Here is a 23,154-nt window from a genome sequence, read left to right on the forward strand (position 1 = left end):
TGTGTAACTGGTTTCTGGTTGAGGGTCTGCACACCTCCAAGGAGATATTATTGCTTCATTCGAAATGTTCAACAGTATGGCATTGAACTTGTCTCCATGTACACAACTAATAACCAGGCCAAGTTTTAGGTCAGATCTGTGGAGAGGCTTACTTTAAGAATGCATGTTTTTTTTAAGCAAATAAACACAAAATATACAAGTTTATTGTCATACAGTGGAACATTCCAAGCAATGCAGTATCTCCAGGAGACGAGTAGGTGGTGGTTTAGAAAAGTTACACAAACCACCTTTAATTATAAACTATTAAAAAAAAAAAAAAAAAAACCTTGACAAATTAATTCTTAAAAATGCTGTCATTGAATAAATATAAGATTTACCTAAAATCAGAAAAAAAAAAAAAAGAAGAAAACCCCCCCCCCAAAAAAACAAATAGAATAATAGGATGCTAAAATGTGGATAATGTTTTTGAAAGTAAACTTTATTGTAGTGAATTTGAAAGAATGTGCATCTGTGGAGTTATGTAAGTAAACTGTTCTTTTCATCAGTTCTGATTAAATGTTGATGAGATTAATGTCTGTGGTGTCTACAGTTACAGAGAAGGAAGTGGGCTAGAAACAACAAGAAGGAATGTTGCATTCTCAGAAAAAATCAAAGTGCTGTTGTTGTGTTGTTTTTACGTGGTGTAGCGTAAACATCTAAGACTACAAAACATCTAAGACTACAAAACATCTAAGACTACAAAACATCTAAGACTACAACTAGAACGAAAACTAGGAGTTTTTGTCCTGAGTAAAAGTGATTTCTCCAGGCTAGTCATGTTTGATGTTTAATAAATAATTATATATATATATATATATATATATATTTTACTGATTCCGTTTAGTTAAGATTTCCTTGGATGCTGATGCCAAGAGAGAGATTTTGTTTTCTGACTTAAAGTTTCGAAAGGTAATTCCCACACATTGCTTCTCGCACGTCTCTGTCAAATACTGTTCCTTTATCTGAATATAAAATCACTATGATTGTAAGTGTATGGTGTCTGCTTTACACTGAAAAGATTTTATCATGGACTTACCCAGTTTCGTTACCACAGGGCCCCGTCAGCACCCTCCTGACCCACATTCACCCAAGGACGACGTAAGGTGACTGAACCTCTGACTCAGTCCATGACACTGCCAAAATAATAATAATAATAATAATAATAATAATAATAATAATAATAATGCATCTGTTTTATTAAAGTTTTGAGCTGTTAAATATTGTTCAGTTTATTATTTCCTTTATTGACAATACAAAAGAAAACATGTATTGAAAGGTAATGAGGACAGGAGGAAAACACCAGTGACACAGAAATTAGTTTGGTTTTTTTAAGTTTGAAAAGTGTAGAGCTTGTGTCAGATGAGAGACAGAGCACACCCACTGTGTCACAGTATAAACTGTGAGAACATCAGAGCAGAGGAACAGAGGGAGCCTCACTGAGAGAGACAACATGAAATCAGTGAGTATAGACCATTTCTTAAACATGCTTCATACAAACATTGTACTGTAAGCAACATACAATTTTATTAATTATTATACGTGTAAAGAATTGTTGTTTTTCTTATAGTATAAGTATAGAAAGATATATTTTCATATTTTAACAAGAAGTCTGTTGCTAGATCATTTTACTCATCAAGTGAAATTTACTCAAATCATGATAAAACTTTCTTAATTCAAGTCATCTTAATTTTTTTAAATCTAGATTTTAGTTTTTGTTGTTTACATTGTGCAGCACTGCAGATCCTTATCACATCAGACTTTTTACGAGGATGTTAATAATGCTTAAAACTCTTCCCAGAACCATTTGTGTGCTAAGTAGTGTAAGTTAAATGTCTTAAAAGTGAAAATGCAGAATTTAAAACTTATAGGTTAAAACATATATTTATTACTTTTTCTTCTTCTTTCATCTGTTTTATTGATTTATTTATTCAATTACGGCTGCAACGTATTTTAGATGACAATTGTCAGCTATTATTTCTTTTGTTAGACTTTTTTTTTAAATACATTTTTCACCGTATGACATAATAATATGTATTTATAAAAATCACAAATAGTTCTTTTTTGTGGTTTTGATTTAATAATGTTAATAATGTTAATAATCTTTGTGAAAAGGTCTTTTAAGCATGTGTTTTAGTGTCTTTAAAGGTGCATTGTGTAACTTTTCACCTGCTTCTCTCCATGGAGATACCGTTTGCGTTTGCTCAAAGTTATTGGGCAAATGCAAGATGGATACGTTTAATGCCATGCTGGGACATTTCAGACGAAACAATAACATCTTCATGAAGAAAAGCAGGTGGCAAATCCTTTATCAGAAAAGTTACACAGCACACCTTCACAGTTCAAATAATGGTTAGTCTGATTTATTGTTGTGCCCTAATTTGTATACACCTCTCTCTGCTGTCGTGTGTCTCAGGTATTCAAGGCTGTATTGCTGCTGGTTCTGCTCACTCCTCTTCACTGCAGAAAACTCCAAAAGGTCCAGACCAGAGGGATGAGAAGAGCAAAAGGTCGGACCGTGAAGCTGATCCTGGACCCCTCCCTCTCCACACATGTGTCCTCAAACCTCCCCCTGTCCCTCAGCAACTCAGCCAACATGTCTTTGTCTCCATGGATCTACAGGTAAGACCCTCTGTGCCCCACCCTCTCTCTGGGTTTCAGATCACATCACAACATTCTATAGGCCAGGGGTCTCCAACCTTTTTCCTCCAGTGAGCTACCGTTACAAAACAAAAATGCCGGAGAGCTACTCATTTTAGCGGCCGTAAAAATTGAGACGATTATAAGAAAGAGGGTGAGCCTGTGAAACATAAACCACTGTGCATTTATTAGTGAAAAATGAAGGGCTTCAGAATTATAGATTTACAATAGTAATAGGCATGTTATTATAAAAAAAAAAAAAAAGTATTTCCCTCTTTTCCCTTTATTTATTAATTAATTCATTTACTTATTTATTTATTTAATTAATGTACTTAATATTATTATTATTATTATTGTTATTATTATTATTGTTTTTATTATTATTATTATTATTATTATTATTATTATTATTAATTAATAATAATAATAATAATAATAATATATAATATATATATATATATATATATATATATATATATATATATATATATATATATATATATATATATAATTATTATTATTTCCAAATCCCTTGAAGGGGTTGGAGAGCTACTGGTAGCTCCAGAGCTATACCCTTGCTATAGGCCAATAATATTTAAAGCTGACCTATTATGCAAAGCTTTTCAGAGGTTTTTACCATGTTATAGCTATTCCCTCTTCTCATTTACCCTCTGGAAGTTGTATTTGGCGTGATGCATGTTTGAGTAATTTTTAATCACTTATTTTCAAGATGCCATATTGCCGATCAACCTCCATTTTCTCCCCCACCATCAGTATATTCCCACTGCTCTGTATTTAACTCCGTTCTCCAATTTTATTTTCTTAATCTGTGATACACTTAAGATTCAACAGCATCACATAGTAATTTTGGTTAAAAAAAATAAAAATAAAAAAATCTACTGTTTGCTTGCGTGCACAGATCAGAGGTGCTATCAGCTCCCAGTGGGCACCGCAGTTTCCTAATGTGGAAACCAGTGGACTTAAAATAAATATTGCGAAAATATGCAAATGATGATCCATAGGTGTCATAGATTATAACTAGTTTTGTAGTGTTTGTGCGTGCTTAGGATCTGATTAGACTGAAACAACACTGGGTCAAAACCAACAGGTGTAAACCACATGGACTAAGACTAATCCAGGTTTGTAGTCATTATTTATCTATGTACACTGACAACTGCACATCCACCCAGTTCTCATACACTTAGACATCTACAAGGGAAATCATTTGTCTTTCGTAACATTGCCCTCAAGGCCCTGAAATTGGCCATGGGAAAGCTCGGTCAGACGTTGTAGAATGGTGCAACTATAGTCTTCTGGATCTAGACTAAAGAAGTGATAATTGAGCTCTGGAGGAAAGCCCAGATCATTTAGGATTATTCACGCAAGGGGAGAATTATGTTTGAGTGTGACATAAACACTGACCTATCTTTTACGGAAATCCACTTATTTTAATGTGTCCAAATCTATTATTTTGAACTCATCATTGCTTTATTTACAGCTTTTTAGACTTAGACAAATTTTATTGACCCACAAGGGAAATTATTCAGATGCATCACAATACATTATGACCTATATACAAGAGCAAACTGCAAAGATGAAATAGTGATTGACATAGGGTTATCTATTACATAAAGTTGACTGATATTTCTCATTGTGCTGAGCTGTAGATGCCTGTTTTAGAATTAGTTCCTTTTTCTAACCTTTTATTTTATTAGATGGTTTTACAATATGTCGTTTAAGGATAAGAAAAGTCAGAACAGTGATGTAAAGATCAGTTCCAAAATCACAGATATCCAAGTGCTATAGATGTCCTCTAGGTGGCGCTATCTTATCTCCTTTATTCTAAAGACCACCAAGCTTCTAAACTCATCAAATCTCATCAAAAACATACCTGGAGCTGTGTTTTGTTTCATTCACACATGTCTGAGTATCCCTTAGTTATTAGTCTGTCTACATCTGCAAAGCTCAAAATTCTCTGTTCCACCTTGTGATGTCATAAAGTGGTAGTTTTCAAGTGAACAACTCCTTTTACCTTTTATTCAGTGATAAAAGATCAGAGACAGATAATTCTAAGGCTGAAAAAAAAAACCATTATAACATAGATCAGAAAATAGAGGAACTGAGAGCATGTGTCTATACTTTCTACCCCATTACATTTATGAACAGGTAAAAAGAAAAGTAATGATATTTTTTATTATTGGTTAAGACCTGCTAAAAAGTCTGAGAGTTTATTTTTTAACATGTTCGTAGTTTGAGCACACAACAATATACAAAGAAAACGTGAAAAAACTAAATTCACCAAAAACAAAAAACAAAATGCATCCCAAATCTTTATCAAAAACACAACACTGATGCTTTATTAGATCTGAAAATCTGCGTGAAATATGTTTACTTTTTACTCTTCAAGTCCATTTTTAAACATATGCTTTAATACTTTTACTTAAGTGGATTTTTTCATGTGATACTTCCATTTTTTTCAAAATTCAAAATTGAGTACTTCTTCCACTTCTTATTTCATATTTGCTCTGATTCTCTGTCAGGGTGAGTTTGACCCACTGACCGATCAGATCACATTCTGGTCAATCAACACTCTATTTTGACCAATGTTGATTTTGTTTGATTTTCTAACTGTTTCTGCAGTTCAAATCAACAACTTTTATTGGCAACGACTGTAATTTTAAGCTGTCCATGAGTCCCATTGACTTACATTGAAAAAATGTCACCCCCCCTTTCTGTAACTGTTGCGGTGATCTTTGTCATTTTGGTCTTAAAATGTTCATATTAAAGGAACAGTTCAGAATTTTGGACATAGGACCTCATTTCCTAGTGAGTCAGAGTGTTGGAGACGTGTGGAGACACTTTAAAAAAAAATTCCATCCAGTCCTTGTATTTGCAGAGGTCGCTATTGCTAGGCTAGTGCATGTCAATGGCCATAGTTAGCCTGCCACTAAAAACAGTTTTACCCACTCCACAAAACACCCGAAACAAAACAATTATGACACCAGACTGTTGATGTGAATGTCTATGTCAATAGAAAAAATTTAGAAGTTAAACCAACCTTGCATTTGAAGGATTTATGTCTGAGCAGGAGCAGCGAGATGTACTTCCTGATAGAAAACTTGGAACTGGCGGACTGATATATGAGAAAATAGTACTTCAACATGTGCCGATTCGTGCGATGCAAGTTTAGTTTTATTTCTTCATTCTATCAACACAGACATTCACATTGATAGTCTGACGTAATAACAGATTTGTTTCGGGTGTTTTGTGGAGTGGGTAAGACTGTTTTTAGTGTAACTATGGCCACTGACTTGCACTAGCGTAGCATCAGTGACCTCTGCAAATACAACTACTGGATGGAATATTTAAAAAAGTGTCTCCACATGTTTCCAACACTCTGGCTAACTAGGAAATGAGGACCTATTCTCTTTAACCCACTCTACATGATCCTATTCATAATATAGAGACGCCAGTTTCGCTCTTATAACCTCTAGCATCGTGAGCCTCATTTGGAGCCAAATGCTATCGATGATGTCACACTCGCTTAGTCGGTCCACTTCTTTAAACAGTCAATGGTTTTGATGCTACTACACTAAATAGTGAATCTTAAAAAAAGTAAAATCTCTTTTGTACTGCATGCCACTCCTCATAGTTTTACTGAATTTGTGTAAACTACATTCACATTTATACATGTCCCGAGAACAAACTTAGGAGTATAATACATTGCTATAGTAAATATAGATGATAAACGATAATGAATTTAATTTATGTCAATGGCGCAATAACCCAAGAGCAGATTTAAACCACAAAAACTATTCTGAATGTATAAAAACATAAGCTGCAATGAAAAAGGAGCAGAATAAAACACTTGAGTACTGTAAAGAGTCATAGAAGTTATTAATTCATCTATGCCTTTACAGTTTAAATCTTATCTTATGGTCAAAAAATAACCAAAAATGTCTCAGTGGTGCAAAGAAAATGCACACATGATAAATATTGACCCCTGCAAAAATGTTGTTCTGGCTTTCATTCCATATATTGAACAATAAGTTGATATAGTAATTATGGTGACAGGTTTAACATTTGTGCTCTGTTTTGTTGTTCAGAAAGCGTTGTGATCCATCGCGTGTGCCTCAGTGTCTGTACCACGCTGAATGCCTGACCATGGGCTGTATAAATCCTGAAATCGGAGTAGAGGATCTGAATCTGGAGGCCAAACCCATCAAATATCAGCTCTTGGTCCTGCACAGGTAGTGAGTTTTAATTATTTATTTATTACTTTATTTTACAGTGTACCTTAATAAACATTTCTTTTAATTGTATCAGAATTAACCTAACTGGCTGTTTTCCACCTGTTGTCCCTTTGTAGATGTTAAAAAGTCACAATAAAAGCCAGACAATATTAGAATACATAGAGAAACACAGATACAGAATTGAGTATATTAGCATCAAAATGTCACAAAATCAGTATGACAAAAGACTTCATTATGATTAATAAGAATGATCCAGGCTTAGTTCATTAAAGGTGCATTGTATAACTTGTTGTTGATGTTCCTATGGATTGCTCTGCTTAGAATGTTCCACAGTATGATATTAAACCGCTCTACCTTGCATTTATTCAATTACAGGTGGTTTTATAGCTAAAAAATACCTAGAAAAACTGGCTTGGTCTTGATGAAGATAGAAACGTTTGATATCATACTGTGAAACGTTCCAGACAAAGCAATAACATCTCCACGTAGAAAAGCATTTGACAGACCCTCCACCAGAAAAGTTACACAGTGCACTTTTACCACCACAATTTATATGTAATCAGAAAAGTCACAAAATCATGTTTTAACAATATTAGTATGAAAATCAGACCATAGAAAACAGTTTACAGTGTAAATAAAGCAAAAGACCTCATTATGGTTAATAAGAATGATTCAGGCTTAGTTAATTAACAAGTTTGGTATTAATTACTAAGGCATCTCAAATAATTCTTAACAAACAATTTGTTCAGTATGTATCAACTCTTTCTTCAAACATTATTATGGCTAATTAAGGAATAAGGCAGTTACTATAGTTACTATACTAGCCTGTGGTATAAAACTATCGTACTGCTCATTTTCTTTCACCCATTAAATGAAAATGCCTTTACCAATACTACGACCTTCTCTTTTGATGGATTTTCATTTTGTCATATTTTACAAGTTGAAATCTCTCCTTCAGAGTCGTGCGCAAACAGAAAAAGAACTTCCACAGAGACAAGAAGCGCTACGACTTCAAGCTGGGCACGGAGGAGGTGTCTGTGGGCTGCACGTGCGTCAGGCCCAACGTGCTCACGCTCAACTGATGACGCTCACGCAAGGCTCAGGGACAAGACAACGGCGCCCCCATGTGGACACAGCCTTTAATGCTTTTGCACTTTTACAGGTTTTAGACTATTTATAAAAGCATAATATTTTACAAGTAATATAACTTTATGTTCTGTTTGGATGCCGAATACTGAGACTTTTTATTTATCATTTAAGTTTATAATGGAATAGCCTGTATAATGGAGAACCTGTAGCTTGGGAGCTACTTGTAGCTCTCCACCCCTTTTCAAGTAGCTCGCCAAGGGATTTCAGAATTACACGTATTGTCCTGAATAACTCAGATTTGATGAATGAAATGCCTATTATTACTTTTCATTTTGATGACTGATTTTGTGTATTCATAAATTAATAATGGTTTATGTTTTATCAAACTGTACCTCATCTACCGGTAAGTCTTGATATGGCTCTTATGTATACTTTATTGCCGCTAAAATTAGTAGCTCAAAGGAATTTTCGTTTTGTAAAGGTAGCTCACCCGAAGAAAAAGGTTGGAGACCCCTGTTCTACAATGACCTTTCTTACTATGACTTGTTATTGTATTTCGTTTGAGCAAAACTTTAGCAACTTTTTCATACTGTAACAATGTGTTAAGCACAAAGAAGTGAAATCGTGCCCTTCTACAGTTTTTGCTTTAAAGGGCCAATATTAAATGCCAGGTACATTAATGAGTAAAATCTTATATACATTTTTAAGATACATTTTGAGAACAAATGTTAACTGACTGCATGTTTTACACCCTTAAATGTATATTACGCAAAATTGACTCTTGTGAGCTTTAAGCCATTTTAGAATGCTTTCCCTCCTCAAAAACATACCTGGAGTTGTGTTTTGTTTCATTCACACAAGTTTCAGTAACCCTTTATTATTAGCCTGAATGCATTTTCAAAACTCAAAATGCTCTGTTCCACCTTCTGATATAATGCAGTTAGCAGCTAACTTTTACCTTTTTATTCAGTAGAAATAGGAAATTCCAGGGCTGGGATTATCTGAAGTTATCATAGTGATGGTTTTTTGAGTTTAAAAACAGAGTGGAGCACTTCCTGTATGATATCACAAGGTGGAACGAGTGTTTTCTGCATGAGAGAAGAACTCAACCTATATGCAGGGTTTGTGTGAATGAAACAGAACAGAAATTCAGGTGTGTTTCTGAAGATGAAACAACATTAACATAGCATTATAGAATATAATAGGAAATAGCCTAACTTTGTCATTTAGGATACTGGGAGACTTTAATGTTGTAAGCTGTATTGTAGATGTCATAGCTGATTTTCTAAAATGCTTCTCAAATACTGCTGTCACATTGAAGCTTGTTATGACTTGTGCTTAAATAATAAACAGAGAATAGTGAGTCTTGAATCAAGTTGCTTTTACTGACCATGCCAAAACAAGACAGTCAATCGCCATTAGACAAACAGTAGACACAGACAGAGCGCTATATTAAACCCACAACAAACCCTCGACACATGGCTCCAAAAGTCAGTATGACTCATCAAACCTTTCACTATTAGAAATCATACAATCACAGTCACATGCCAAAGCAGAGGAGCTGTCCCAGTTTCAAAACTTCCCGTTCATAGGTGCCATTTTGAGCACTTTCCACGAATCGAAAGAGATTTGGAATTATTCGTTGTTATGGCTACAGTGCTAGTTTTCCAACATTCTAAAACCCCACGTATATTCTGAACATTCAATATTTTGTGTCTGTCTTTGCATATGTGCTTATGACTTGTGCTTAGTGACAAAAAGAGTGCAAACCGTGCCCTATATTTCTAAACATGTCACTAATTGACATCTACACTTACAGTCTATTATCCCTCAGAGCCAGGCTACCCAGGAAACAGCAGAATAAAGCAGTACTTTTGTTTACTCTTCTCCCTTTTACAACAATCGCAAAAAACATAAGCTGTCTTGCATTTTCTTCGTTCTGTGATTAACATTTTCCAATTCATAAAACACAAAATACAGTTCCTCAAGAACAAACATTACAAATTTAAAATCGCAGGGTGAGATAGAATTCCACATAAATATATAAGAATAAGAGATACAAAGAAATGAGTGCAGTCAAAAATGTATTTGTGGAACTAAAGCCTAAAGTTTGATAAAGGTGCATTGTGTAACTTTTCTAATGGAGCTTCCTTGTCTCCATTGAGATGTATTTGCTTCGTCTGGAATGTTTCACAGTATGGCATTAAAGATAACAAATAAGTAGTGCTAGACGGCCAAGGTACAGTTCATATCTATGTGAGAATGCATGTTTTTAAGGTATTTTTGAGCAATAAAAACTTGTAACTGAGCAAATCCATGTACAATACCATACTGTTGATCTCTACGGAGACAGACATGTGACAAACCCCAGACAAAAAAGTTACACAGTGCAGCTTCAATAGACTGAAAGTAGATAATGATGATTCAATAAAGTTATGCCCAAAATGCATTTACAAGTCAGGCTTCCTGTGTAATATGAGTCAAACTGTAGGAAGAGATGTACATAATTGTGTATACGGTTTTAAGTTTCAAGACTGTCATTACATTACATTAATGACTCTTGACTCTGTGACTTTGTTCTATTTTCATTTCAGTTGGTAAGAAAAGAAGGTGAAAATACTAGTAGTGTACTTTTGTTCAAGGTTTCACAATAATTTTGGGGCAAATAAACAGCAATTTGGTGGATTCGGAAGGCTATTTTTTCTTTGCCACTAAAGATATTCCTTTTTTTTTTTTTTTTTTGCAAATGATCCGTGGATTTTTTTAGTTGGAAAATAAAATCTTTAACAACATTACAATTTTGTTCTGAAAACACCCAATCATTGGCAAACATGAACTGTCTGTAATATTAACATTCATTGTGATTTTTTTCTATTTTAGCACAGGTTTTTCCCTGCATTTTTTCCCTTGCCAAACAAAAACATGATAGAGCACCCTCCCGCTGTCATCTTTGAAAAACACACATTTTTGGCGTGATTTTGTACAGCTTACTCATTAACATACATCGAATATCAAAAGTTCTTGTTTTTTATGACTGTTTTGGATTTTCTTTTTGAATGAAGCCCCTCTCCTCTTCTTTCACTCCTGTCTTCTGTCTTTCTCTCCTCCGGTCTACCGACAGGCTTCCTCCTTCAGCTCCTTGTTCTTCCTCACTTCCTCTGCATGTTTGTCCTGCACACACACACACACACACACACACACACCATGGTGCGCATTAGCATTTCAGAATTCATTGGCGTTCATAAGAGAGCAGGTGCAGATTATAACCAGAAACTGATATGGGAAAATGAAAGTTTAAAGTGTGTTTTTTCTATTTTTGATTGAAAATTTTGTGATGTTTTTTTAAACTTCCTGGCTAGACACAGGCACATATGTAGAGGTAATTCTATAACTGTTACCATAATGTTAAAAAAGACCATTTCTTGTTGTGATCAGTTTTCATTCTCTCACAGAATAATGCACTTCTTCAGTTACCATATCAATGATCATAAAGTGTTTAATTACAGAATAGTGAATATTTGCCTTAAAATGTATTTTGTAACATATTGCAATACATGGTCCAATCAGAGTACTGTGTTCTGAATACTGAGAATGCTTTTACACTGAGATCCACATGAATTATAGTGTTATGACTCAATGTAGTATTAAAAACAGCTTTATATTTGTTTCACCATTTGTTCTGCATTTCCTATCACTAATTGGAGAAGAACAAACTGCACATGCACATGCTGTAAGAGGGTTGGGTTGTTTTTTTTTTCTCACTGAATTCTGTGAAGTTTGAAGCCTAAACTGATTCAAAATACCACCAAATGAAAAAGTAACCGCGCCAGAATACGGATATTCAAAATTAATATTCTTGGTACTTGTACTCAGTTACTCCCTAACACTGTCAGTGATGCATGTGCACAACTTTTTTATTATTGATATACTTTAAATATCCATATTTAAGTCTCCACACTTGATACCAAAATATGCACTGCTCAGACTTTGTTTCAGCTCATCAAACCGATGAACCGTCTGACCTCTCAGTGTTAGAATTCGTTCGCTCGACGGTAGGCGGGTACTTTTTTTCATTTAACCAATCGGTGCTATTTGGTCGTGACGTATGTAATGCACTGCTAACGGGGCTAAATGATATAGTTTTTCCCAAACCCCATAGGAAAAAGGGCAATAACTTCTTTTCCCTGGATAAAATTCATCAAACATTCCCTTTGTTCTGAGTTTAAATCCTCGATCTCGGGAATTGTTGCCAACACAGAATATATGGCTCTTCACTGATTGGCTTGTGCCTGAACTCGCACTTCTGGGTTTTTGCAAACTGTCTAGTGTATTCCAATTCCTGACCTAGTCGCTGGAGAAAAATGAAATGAGCAAAGGCACTAGGTGGCGCCAGCCTGGCTATCAAACTGACCCAAAATATGTGAAAAAATATGATTATTTTCGATCCAACTGCAGTATTTAAATTGAATTGTGGCCAGTAAAATTATATGTATTGTCCATACATTTAAATAAGTGTCATCATCATCTAAGGCTTGTCTCATCTGTTCCCATATCCCTGTTTTTTTTTTTTTTCTATGTTCTGTAGAAAGTGTAGTCATATTACTATTCTTTACAATGTGTTATTTTCAGTCGTTATATTTTGGACAGGTAAAGCAAGTTTCAAAAGGCTATTCATAATAAGTAAATATTCATGAGTAATGCTCCCTGAGTAAATCTACATCACCCAGTGTTCTATGCAAACCTCCCCTAGTCACAGTCTGTACCTTCTCCTGCAGCCTCTCCAGCATGGCCGCCAGCAGAGCCTCGCGGTTCTCCTTGTTGGCCTCCATCTTCTGCTCGAGCTTCTCCTTGGCGTTCTTGATGAAGTTGTTGTTTTCCTCGAAGGCCTTCTGGATCACCTCACGCTCGTGCTCCCTCTTCTCCGCCAAATGTTTCCGCAGCTCCGCCTCCTGGATCTACAGAGGAATCACAGGTTCATACTCATATTAATAGAGAAATATTAAAGTAATTTAAAAGTGGACATTAAGAACAATTTAGCAATAGTATTTCATATTTTTTTACTTAAAGGTGCATTGTATAACTTTTCATAGCCTTGTCCATGGAGCTGTTATTTAGATTTAAACTTGCAATATTCAATTACAGATTATATTGCTAGAATTAACTTGAAACTCCTGCATTTTTACTGTGAGTGGGGTTGCCTCTCCACAGATCTGACCTTTTTTCCTCCTTAGAGTTTAATGCCATACTGTGAAACATTCTAGGCAAAACAACAACAAGCAGGTGGCATACCCCCCACTAAAAAGTTACACAGTGCACCTTAAATTTGAATTGATAAAATTACACAAAATAATCAACAGTTAAAATGTGGTCACAGGTGCCTTGGGGCAGACGAACAGCTGTGTGACTGGAAATCTGTGCCCCCAGACAGCATATTTTTATTTGCCACTGTCCTTTCATGAAATGTATGAACAGACCTAAAAACAATATCTAAAACAAATCTTTGAATACCAATCCTTTGTTTTGGAAACCGTGCCTGAATATATAATGTAATATACACAGTGCAGCATACAAGTGAATTAAAGATGCACTATGTAAATTTCTTGCTTGTCTCCATAGCGATGTAATGGAATATTCTATGGTATTACATGCAGGCGAAGCCACCAAACCAAGTCAAAGGTCAGACTGATAAAATAAGATTGATTGATAGATTTAATGCCATAATGTGGAGCATCCAGACACAGCTATACTATCTCAGATCACCAGAAACGTGACATAGTGCATCTTTAAACAGATCTCCATAATATCCTGTGTTTTGACTGGTCCAGAATTGTTTTAGAATCCATTAGGATCAGACTGGGGGCTGTTTTTAGCTGAGCGCTGATTGATAGACATACTCCTCTCTGTGCTCTGGTGAATGCAGCCTTTGTGTGCTCTCATCTCCCTTTCATCTGCCCTGCTCCCTTGTCTCCTATCTCCTCTGTCCTACCTCCTTTCCTCTCTCCTCTTCTCTCCTCTCGTCTTTCCTCTCATCCTCTTTCTCTGATCTCTCCTGAGATACTCACAGCTTCCTGATAAATCACTGTGGCTACAAAGGCTGATGTTGGTCCTTGACAAAGCTCCAATGAACCACAAATAGAACAGGTTGTCTTTGCGCCTGGTTCACGTTACACTGAAAACAAAACTCGAGTGATTTCATTGTGCTGCAGTTCTGGAAATCACAAAAGATTTTCAACAAAATTATCCATGAAAAAATATTAAAACTAATATCTGACAGCAGTTAGCTCTATACAGTTCAGTACTACTGCTTGGCTCATTGGTGATTTGGTTCAGGGTGGGGATTGATTTTTTAAAGAAATGTTTTATTTATTTTGTTTTATTTCATCTGTGAAAAAAGCAGGGTTTATAAGATTTATCTTCTTCCCATTCCTTTTGTTCATGGCAGCAAAAACAAGGCAAAAATAATAATTGGAATATGAATTTCTTAATTGTTAGATTTTTTTGGTTCTCTTTAAATTGATGCCAACAAAATAATAGTATGAGCAATAAATTAATAAGTAAATAAAAACTGGCTATACTCACACCTATTCACAGTTTCAGCTCAGATATTAAACATTTTTAGGACCATTCACCATTCAAAGGACAGGATTTTCTGTTTTAAATAGTTAATTTCAGTCCTAATTTTTCATCATTCTGAAAATGTTATTTCATATAGATCCCCAATAGTTATAAATCATCTCATTTACAAAAACAGAGAAATACTTTTGTAAGTGGATCATTTTACCTGAGGGTCAGAAAACAAAATTAATTGATAAAAGACCAATATAAAAATCTACTTCTAACACATATCACACACAGCAAATGTTTAATCTTGTATGTATCAGTGGGTTTCAGAATTATGAAAAATATGATATGCTGTGAAAAAAAAAGCCCTCAAAATGTTGCATATGATAGGAAGCTGAAGCCATGAATAATGAATATAATGTTGGCTTCTAGTTCTTAGTTCTTATATTCAAAGTTCCATACCCTCCTCCTCTCCTCGGCAGCCTCCAATTTCTTCTGGATCTCCTCCAGGGATGGGTCTCTGCGCTGGGGCATGGAGGTGTTGAGTTCGGGGGCTCCGTCGAAGGAGGGGGGCTTCAGGATCACCTCAAAGGCCTGTCCTGAAGCACGCTTGTTCAGCTCGATCACCTCCACATCTTTGATACTGCACCAGCCCAGGTCCACCGCATCTGAGCACAGGTAAACACAAGACTTACTGCACGTACTACGGTAACAACACAACAGCTATCTACTTTTGTACATTTCAACTTTATCTGAACTGCACTCTGTTCGTCACTGGACTCTGTTATGATTACAGTGTCTTAAATGTATTTCTTTTCACTATTAATGTCTGTTAACACCCAGTTGCAGAATGACTGGACTCTCCACAGACCTGCCTTGTAAGGAGATTTAAATTTTAATTTAAAGTTTTTGTCACTTGTAGACTTACTCACAGTGCGAAGAAAATCCAAAACATCTACTCAAGTAAAAGTATTTTTACACTGTAGAAACTATTACACAAGAAGTAATAGTATGGTGTCTTTTTTTATATGGACATAGCAATTACATTGGATGAGACCAGATCTGCCACAAGGCTTCTGACCTGCACCAGCATGACCGCGCATATCACTCCGATCTTAGAATCCTGACTTTGGCTCCCTGTTCTTTTTTGTGTCCACTTTAAGATCCTTGTGCTGACCTTTAGTGCCCTACATGGCCAGGCTCCTGCCTATATCTCAGATCTGATAAAACCATACACCTCTGACTGTAGCCTGAGGTCTACGAGCCAAAACCTGCTAATGGTCCCTTAGACAAGCTTTAAAATGCGAGGAGACAGATCCTTTCAAGCCTTCTCCCCTAAACTCTAACCTATCTACGCTCTCTGGATAGTGTAGATCAGGGGTCATCAAACTAAGGCCCGCGGGCCGACTCCGGCTCGCCACGTCCCTTTAACCAGCCCTCCAGCCCCTCTGCCCCAAACCACTTGAACTGGCCCTATGAAGTATTCCTCAAAAGTTGTCATGGCCTATTTTTTTTTATTACTTTTTGGCAACTTATAACATATCTGCATGTTGTATTTTATTGATTTTTTTCACTTAAAAAATTATGATAAAAAAGTATGATTATATGAAGAATATATATTTAAATAATTATATGACATATTTACATTTGCCTCCGAATTTGCCGCTGAATTTTCATCACCTGACAAGCTTGAGATCAAGCAGTGACACGCGCAGAATTCTGTAGTGCAGTTAAAGACAGCAAAATGACGAGTGTTAAAGTACGAAAAATTGACAGAGAATGCCGAGTTTTCAAAGAACAGTGGACAACTGATTATTTTTGTGTTCAGTGTAAGGACCGTGCAGTTTGATATGTAAAGAAAATATGTCAGTTTTCAAAGAATATAATCTGCATCATCACTACAAAACCCGCCACAAAGAGTATGCAGGCTTGCGAGGGCAAATGAGAGAAGATAAGATTTGGCGGATGAAAGGAGGACTGGCTGCTCAACAGCATGTATTCCTTCGTTGGCCGACCCGACCCTGGCCCTCCATCACCGTCAGGAGCGATAATGTGGCCCCCAGAGAAAAACGTTTGGTGACCCTTTGTGTAGATGCTTTTAAAAAACAACTAAAAACGTTCCTCTTTGAACAAGTGTTCCCATCCCCTCAGGTTTAGAGCTGTTATGACTGATTTTATTATGGTTGTATCTCATGCCGTTTTTTATATTTTGTATGTGAAGCACTTTGTGACCTAGTGGTATTTAAATAAAGTTTACTTACTTACTAACTTACTTACTTGCTTACTTAAAGATATAATGTTTTAAGAGTTTATAGCAATTTTCAACACCTTTTCTCAATTTAACTTTTTAGGTTTTCTGTATTTTAAGCAGTATTTGTTCATGTAAACCTATAAACACATTATTTATTCACTACAGTTCTGCCACATGACTTACCCTCTGCTTTGTACGTGTTCTTCTCGATCTGTGGGTTGAAGCAGGAGCAGAATAGAGACACCAGGGGGAGCTCTTTCACCTTCTCTTTGTAGGCTAAAGAAACACAAGAACACATGCACTCTGTAACCTTCATCTAAACCATGAGACAGCACATATGCACAGACAGGAGGACAGGGCCACTGGGACACGGAGTTTTGAGATTTTAATAGTGATGTGAGGCTATTTAAAAAACAAATGCCCTTGTCATGTTGGAGATTTACAAACTAGGATTAGAGAGAATAGGTGATGTAGTGAAGCTGATGTCTCCAGTTCTGACCATAGACTATAAAGATGTAGACCATACTGTTTGGCCAGTCAAATGAGGCTTACAGAGGCTAGAACTTATAACTTGAGTCAATATTTTTAGGATTGAGACTTTTCAGAATTCTAAGCTATATTTGGTACTTTGGTTTAAAGACTTGAAATGACTTGAAGTTCAAAGCAGACGACTTGCACTTGACTTGACTTATGGGCTAGTGACTCGAGTCTCCACTTGGACTTGCTTGTATTTGACTTGGGACTTGACTTGGACTTGAGCTCAAAGACTTGAGACTTATTTGACACCCACAAAACAACGACTTGTTCCCACCTCTGGTAATCACAGAGAGAGGGGCGACGTTTTTCAATGTAAAGTCAATTGGAGCCAGAGTAGATGGACCCAGTAGTCCCCCCATACTCACTTCCTATTTGGAACGATGCGGCTAGCGGTTAGTTATGTCCATTTACAGTCTATGGTTCTGACCCTAAAGCATCTTTTCCTCGTTTATTTTACTGTAATGGTTAGATGTAAGCCTGAAATTGGGATGAAGAGCTGGTAGAGACATTCAGTAGATTTTCAGAACCGGGAATCAATCTCACACACACAAGTCATCCAGTTATTAAATAAAATAATCAAATATAAAATATAGTAAAACTCTCATATGGCAAGAATTTTGAAATAATGATGTGATAATAATGAATATGAGTATGAAATAATAAATGTGGTTGAGAAACTGCAATCCTGGTTTTGGTATGGTTCAGACTTTTTATTATTTGTGCAGTGGAGTAGAAAATAGCAGTGTTTACCTGCCAGCGTCATCTTGTCACTGTGTCAGGGGTCTCTGCAGGAACTCACCTTCACTCTGTCGAAAACACAGGAGTCTCATTAAACACCATTAAGAAAGAGCGCATTTTAAAGGTCACACACTGCAGTGGGCTTGTAGAGACAGTACACAGGTCGAAAGATTTATGTACTGCACTGCTACTACAGTGTATACCACTATATTACTATATTGGTAGTACTCCTGCTATATTGTTACTTTATCAACAGTATCCTCCCATATGCTAAAGGCTGACACAGTATTACAATACATACGCTCATATTCAATATTTTAGCGACAATAGTGTTTGTCCTCCAAATCTCACTCAAAGCTGCTCTGTGTAACTTTTCTGATAGGTGGTTCGTTGTCATGGCATTCTGTGGTTGCCATGATCGTGGTTAGCCTGATTCATCAGCCGGTTTCACTTCGTAGAAACCGTCTGACCGCGCAGTGTTAGAATTTGTTCTCTCGACAGTAGGCGGGTACTTGTTTTCCATTTAACCAATCGCTGCTATTTGGTCATGATGTATGTAATGCTCTGTTAACGGGGCTAACTGGTATATTAAGCTTGTCCCAAATCCTGTAGAAGGAAGGGCAGTAACGATAAAATTCACTTAACATTCTCTTTGTTCCGGCTTTAAATCCTCAATCTCAGGAATCGTTGCCAACACAGAATTGATTGTTTATTGATTGATGGGGATGGTTATTGTTTGTCCTGGTCATGGCATTGAACCGAACTATCCTGTATTTATTCAATTACATACATTTTTATAGCTCAAAAAATACATTATTATGCGTGGGGTCACCTCTCCACTGATCTAACCTGTAACTTGGGGCCATCTCTTTCCATGAGGATAGATAATGCCAAAGTGACCGTCCAGAAAAGTGACAGATTCATGAGTTCATGGCTGAGATGAGTGAACAACATGGCTCACTCCTTTTGCAATGATTGGTTTGAACAGGGAGGGTATCTGACTTTTACATTTCACTATTTTAAACTTTGGGCGGTGTGAAGTAGCAGTTCACTTTTCATAGTTTTTGACAGTGGACCTTTGGCGAGCTGCAGTGAGGAGGACCGTGTCAGGAGTAAATCTGAGAAGAGCAAAGGAAGTATAAATAACAGAAGGAAAGGAGAGAACCAGGACTCACAGTGTACTGCAGTAAACGGATTCAACCAGGGACAGATTTATGTCAGAAATCAAGTGTGCAATATTCATCTAATGCATATTCAGCAGGATTTCAGCAGTGGAAACAAGTGTAAAAGACAGAGAGAACGTGGGAGGGAGAGAGAGGAGAAAGACAATGGGAAAGAAAGCAAGAATGGGAGAGTGGAAGAAAGGAAGGGAGAGAGAGAGAGAGAAAATGAGAGAAAGTGGAAGAGAGAGGAAGGGAGAGAAAAGGAGACAAAGAGAAAGACAGGGGAGAGTGGGAAAGGGGGGGCAAGGGGAGACAGAGAGAGAGAGAGAGAGTTGGAGAGTGGTAGAGAGGAAGAGAGAGGGAGGAAGAGATATGGAGGGAGAGAGAAGGAGACAAAGAGACAAAGACGGAAGAGTGGGAGAGAGGGAAGATGGGAATGACAGAGAGGAAGAAATGAAGAAAGAGTGAGAAAGAGTGAGGGAGAGAGATGGGGGAGAGTGGGAGAGAGAGACAGGAGAGTGGGGAGAGATGGAGAGAGAGAAAGATAGTGGGAGAGAGGGAAAGTAGCAGAGAAAGGAAAAGGGAGGGAGAGAGAAGGCGAGAAAGAGAGAGAGACAGGGGAGAGTGGGAGGGGGGCAAGGGGAGACAGAGAGAGAGACAGTTGGAGAGAAAGAGAGTGGGAGATAGAGAAAAATAGTAGCAAGAGTGGGAGAGAAAGCGAGAGAAAGTGAGAGAGAGAGAAACAGTGGGACAGTAGAAGAGAGAAAAGATGGCAATGACAGAGAGAGAGAGGAAAGGGAGAAAGAGTGAGGGAGCGAGAGATGGAGAGAGAGATAGAAAGAGATGGGGGAGAGTGGAAGAGAGAGAGATGGACAGGGGAGTGGGGAGAGGGAGAGACGGAGAGAGAGAGAGAAAGCAAGAGACAGTGGGAGAGAAAGAGAGAGTGGGAAAGAGGAAGAGAGAGGAAGAGAGATAGAAAAAGGGAGAGGGAGGGAGAGAGAAGGAGACAAAGAGAGAGACAGGGGAGAGTGGGAGAGAGGGGGAGGGCAAGGGGACAGAGAGAGAGAGAGACAGTGGGTGAGTGGGAGAAAGAGATGGGGGAGAGTGAAAGAAAGAGAGAGAGAGGCAGCAAATGGTCAGAGCAGACACCACCTGTTCCCACTCCACACGTCTGTCAGACTGTGCTCATCCAACCATGATAGATGAATGAATATTTTTATCATTACTTGAAAAAAGAAATATTACTGGTTAACATAACAATTGTATTACACCAAAATATTTTGCAGTGTGCAAGATTAGTTGTTTTTGTCTCAACCACTGATAAAAAAAAAGTCAAATTTTCTACTCTTCTTCTGATCTGAGCAAGTACCCTGTACCGTATGTACCTTTTGCAGAATAATTGCAGAATAATTTCAAAGTGAAGTTGGATTGGTTTTAAGTTGTGGTGGAAAAGATAATGAGCCCATATGTAAAACTGAGAAAAAGTCCAAAGGTTATTTTTGCATAATAAATTCTGTTTGTAACAAAATGTACCCTGTGGCTACAACAATACTGAAAATTTAAATGCTATTCCAGATTCACATGGCCTCTTTGATGACTTCTTTCAAAATTTTCTGTATAAATGAATACCAATGAATACAGTCATGATGATTTGGAGTTACACTACAAACAACACATTATACCAGCAAGAAAATTCAGAAAAGAAAAATTAAATAAAATATGAAATTCTCTCAGTAATTCTCCCAAATTCTGGCATGGCTTCTCTTCTAACTTCTTAATAAACACATTTAATTAGGTTTGTCAGCATGAAGATCGTGTTCACAGCTGCCGTTTCCCTCTGGCCCTGAACGCTCCGAAACCCTCTGCCTGTTTGGGATCAGTATCACAGCATTAGCAGGAGCTCTAACTGCATTAAGAGTTTCACTGGAGCTGAAACTCAGATTTCCTGCAGCTCCACTGGCTCCTGAAGTGGTCCTAATGTAATCAACACCAAAGAGGAGATAACCCAAATGAAACAGCCACCTCCTTTGTATCTATGGGAGGTTTTAACGGCGATGTTAGCTCCTGTAGCGCTATTACTAGTGTCACTTTTTAGTGGTCCGTGCTCGGTTGCCAGGAAACACTGTGTCACCATGTCCTGACAGGTCTGTGTAAAAACGCCATGGCCTTCTATGGACTAAACTATGTGTGTTTTAAAATATTGTTCTATGTCTTTGTAACCGTTTTGTTCGGCCCCAGGGGTACAGCTGTGGGACCTCTACTTGTTCTCTATGATAGATTCACAGGGGGGCCCCTCTCCTGCACCGAGCCCTGAGTAAAGTAATCTTCCCTTTACCCTTTAACCACTGTGTCACTGTTGCCCCAAGAAAGAGTGAGGAAGTATATGTATATAAGTACATGATAGGACAGCAGTCTAACTTTGCAAAAACATTTATCTGAACTATAATTTCTCAAATAAATACAGAACAATAAAGGACTACTCCACACAACTTTACAACAACTAAGTCTTAAAAGGCCCATATCATGGTATTTTCTGATCTAAGTTGTAACGTTGTTTCTTCATTAAAAAAAAAAACAAACCTTTGACCCCTTAACGCCTGAATTTATATAGATGTATATATATAAAAAAAGTTTTGTGTGTGTTTTTTCCTTTAAGTAGATGGTAAATTAAGTTGAGATTATTAATGTGACTATAGCAAAAGAAAAGAAATAGAAATTTGGGTATGTTGCAAATTTGCGACAACTAGAAACAAGTGCTTGCCAAAGGTTTCTAGGAAGGTACTCCATATGCACTAACTAATCTCGACTGATATCTTGATCCAAATGGTTTGCCGCATATTTGTGACACTCAGCATTAAGGGATTAACACATGAACCCTGCATATTTTGACTGAGCTGTTCTCTCAAACAGAAAACACTCTATACCACCTTGTGATGTCACCTGGTAACACAGAAGTGTTCCATTGTTTTTTGTTTTTTTTCCTACTCCATACACCTTTTACTAGAATCATTTGGATGATTTCAACCCTGGAACTGCCAATCTCTGCTAAACAAAAGGTTAAAAGATAGTTGTTAATCTGAAAACTACCACTACATGACATCACAAGGTGGAACAGAGCATTTAGAGCTTTGGAGATGTATTCAGACTAATAATGAAGGGTTAGGGTACAAACACAACTCCGGGTATGTTTTTGATGAAGCAACAACGTTATAAAATGGCTTAAAGCTAATTTAGTCAATTTAGAGTAATATAGAACCTTTTACTTACTGCAGTCAAAATAGAACATTTCACCCGGATCCATCTTGTGATGAAATAAAAATGCTCTAAATGTTTCTAACTTTAAACCCTTTGTTTGAAACATACAGATGCAACATACAATGCACAAGTCACACCCAAGCATCTCTCCCTGCACCACACCTTAAACTTAACTATGATGAGCTCCACCTAAACTACTATATACTACATACTACTACATAAAATCAAACTCCTCTTTATTCCATTTCCCAAAACAAGTCTGAATCCTGCCTTCTTATTTGCATATGTGTCTAGGGGCTCCTTCGCCTGCATTGTGTCGGAGGGACCAGGCAGAGTGACAATGACAGCGAGCTAACGAGGAGCTCTATACGAGAGGCACTTCTCATTATTCACCTGACCACTGCCACTGCTCCCTGCTCCTCTGGGAACACAAGGACACAAGAGCTCCTGCAGGCCCATACTAATGAAACGTAATGTGATTTAAAGGCGACATGTATAAATAATGACTCGACCATTGGGATAACCATGTTGTGTCTTTGCTTAGATGTCCCGCAGTATGGTGTTAAATTATCCAAATGAACATCACCACACAGTCAAGTTACAGGGCAGATCTGTAAAGAGCAGTGTGCAT

The 23,154-nt window shown here is 37.1% G+C and overlaps 2 protein-coding genes across 8 annotated transcripts; one reads left to right on the forward strand and one right to left on the reverse strand.

The window, feature by feature from the left end:
- The first annotated feature begins 1,436 nt into the window (after window positions 1-1,436).
- il17a/f3 (interleukin 17a/f3) lies at window positions 1,437-9,381 on the forward strand. The gene is made up of 4 exons (XM_020919853.2): window positions 1,437-1,498; window positions 2,453-2,658; window positions 6,783-6,926; window positions 7,888-9,381. The coding sequence occupies exons 1-4, from the start codon at window positions 1,490-1,492 to the stop codon at window positions 8,009-8,011; spliced, it is 483 nt and encodes a 160-aa protein (XP_020775512.1). The 5' UTR covers window positions 1,437-1,489; the 3' UTR covers window positions 8,012-9,381.
- A 1,748-nt stretch (window positions 9,382-11,129) lies between these two features.
- stmn4 (stathmin-like 4) lies at window positions 11,130-18,130 on the reverse strand. Of its 7 annotated transcripts, XM_055149460.1 has the most exons (6): window positions 18,118-18,130; window positions 17,014-17,106; window positions 15,851-15,853; window positions 15,042-15,247; window positions 12,782-12,973; window positions 11,130-11,189 (listed from the first exon to the last, which is right to left on the reverse strand). In XM_055149460.1, exons 1-6 carry the CDS (start codon window positions 18,128-18,130, stop codon window positions 11,130-11,132), a joined length of 567 nt encoding a protein of 188 aa, XP_055005435.1. The 7 variants fall into 7 exon arrangements, with proteins under 7 accessions (XP_055005435.1, XP_055005433.1, XP_055005431.1 ...); XM_055149458.1 differs by lacking the exon at window positions 15,851-15,853; XM_055149456.1 differs by lacking the exon at window positions 18,118-18,130 and having other exon boundaries at window positions 17,014-17,128.
- Window positions 18,131-23,154: the final 5,024 nt, after the last annotated feature.

This window comes from Boleophthalmus pectinirostris, unplaced genomic scaffold (assembly GCF_026225935.1).
Source record: "Boleophthalmus pectinirostris isolate CB_2022bp ecotype Guang Dong unplaced genomic scaffold, ASM2622593v1 HiC_scaffold_13, whole genome shotgun sequence".
In the NCBI taxonomy this organism is placed as follows: domain Eukaryota; kingdom Metazoa; phylum Chordata; class Actinopteri; order Gobiiformes; family Gobiidae; genus Boleophthalmus; species Boleophthalmus pectinirostris.

Excerpts from the sequence above, each read along its gene's own strand:
- il17a/f3 (XM_020919853.2), top strand. Across the intron at positions 2,659-6,782 it reads TTGTCTCCATGGATCTACAG|AAAGCGTTGTGATCCATCGC; the intron begins GTAAGACCCTCT and ends TTTGTTGTTCAG. Across the intron at positions 6,927-7,887 it reads CAGCTCTTGGTCCTGCACAG|AGTCGTGCGCAAACAGAAAA; the intron begins GTAGTGAGTTTT and ends TCTCTCCTTCAG.
- stmn4 (XM_055149456.1), bottom strand. The coding sequence starts at position 17,128 with ATGTGTTCTTGTGTTTCTTTAGCCTACAAAGAGAAGGTGAAAGAGCTC. Across the intron at positions 12,974-15,041 it reads CTGCCGAGGAGAGGAGGAGG|ATCCAGGAGGCGGAGCTGCG; the intron begins GTATGGAACTTT and ends ATTCCTCTGTAG. Across the intron at positions 11,190-12,781 it reads TGGAGAGGCTGCAGGAGAAG|GACAAACATGCAGAGGAAGT; the intron begins GTACAGACTGTG and ends GTGTGTGTGCAG.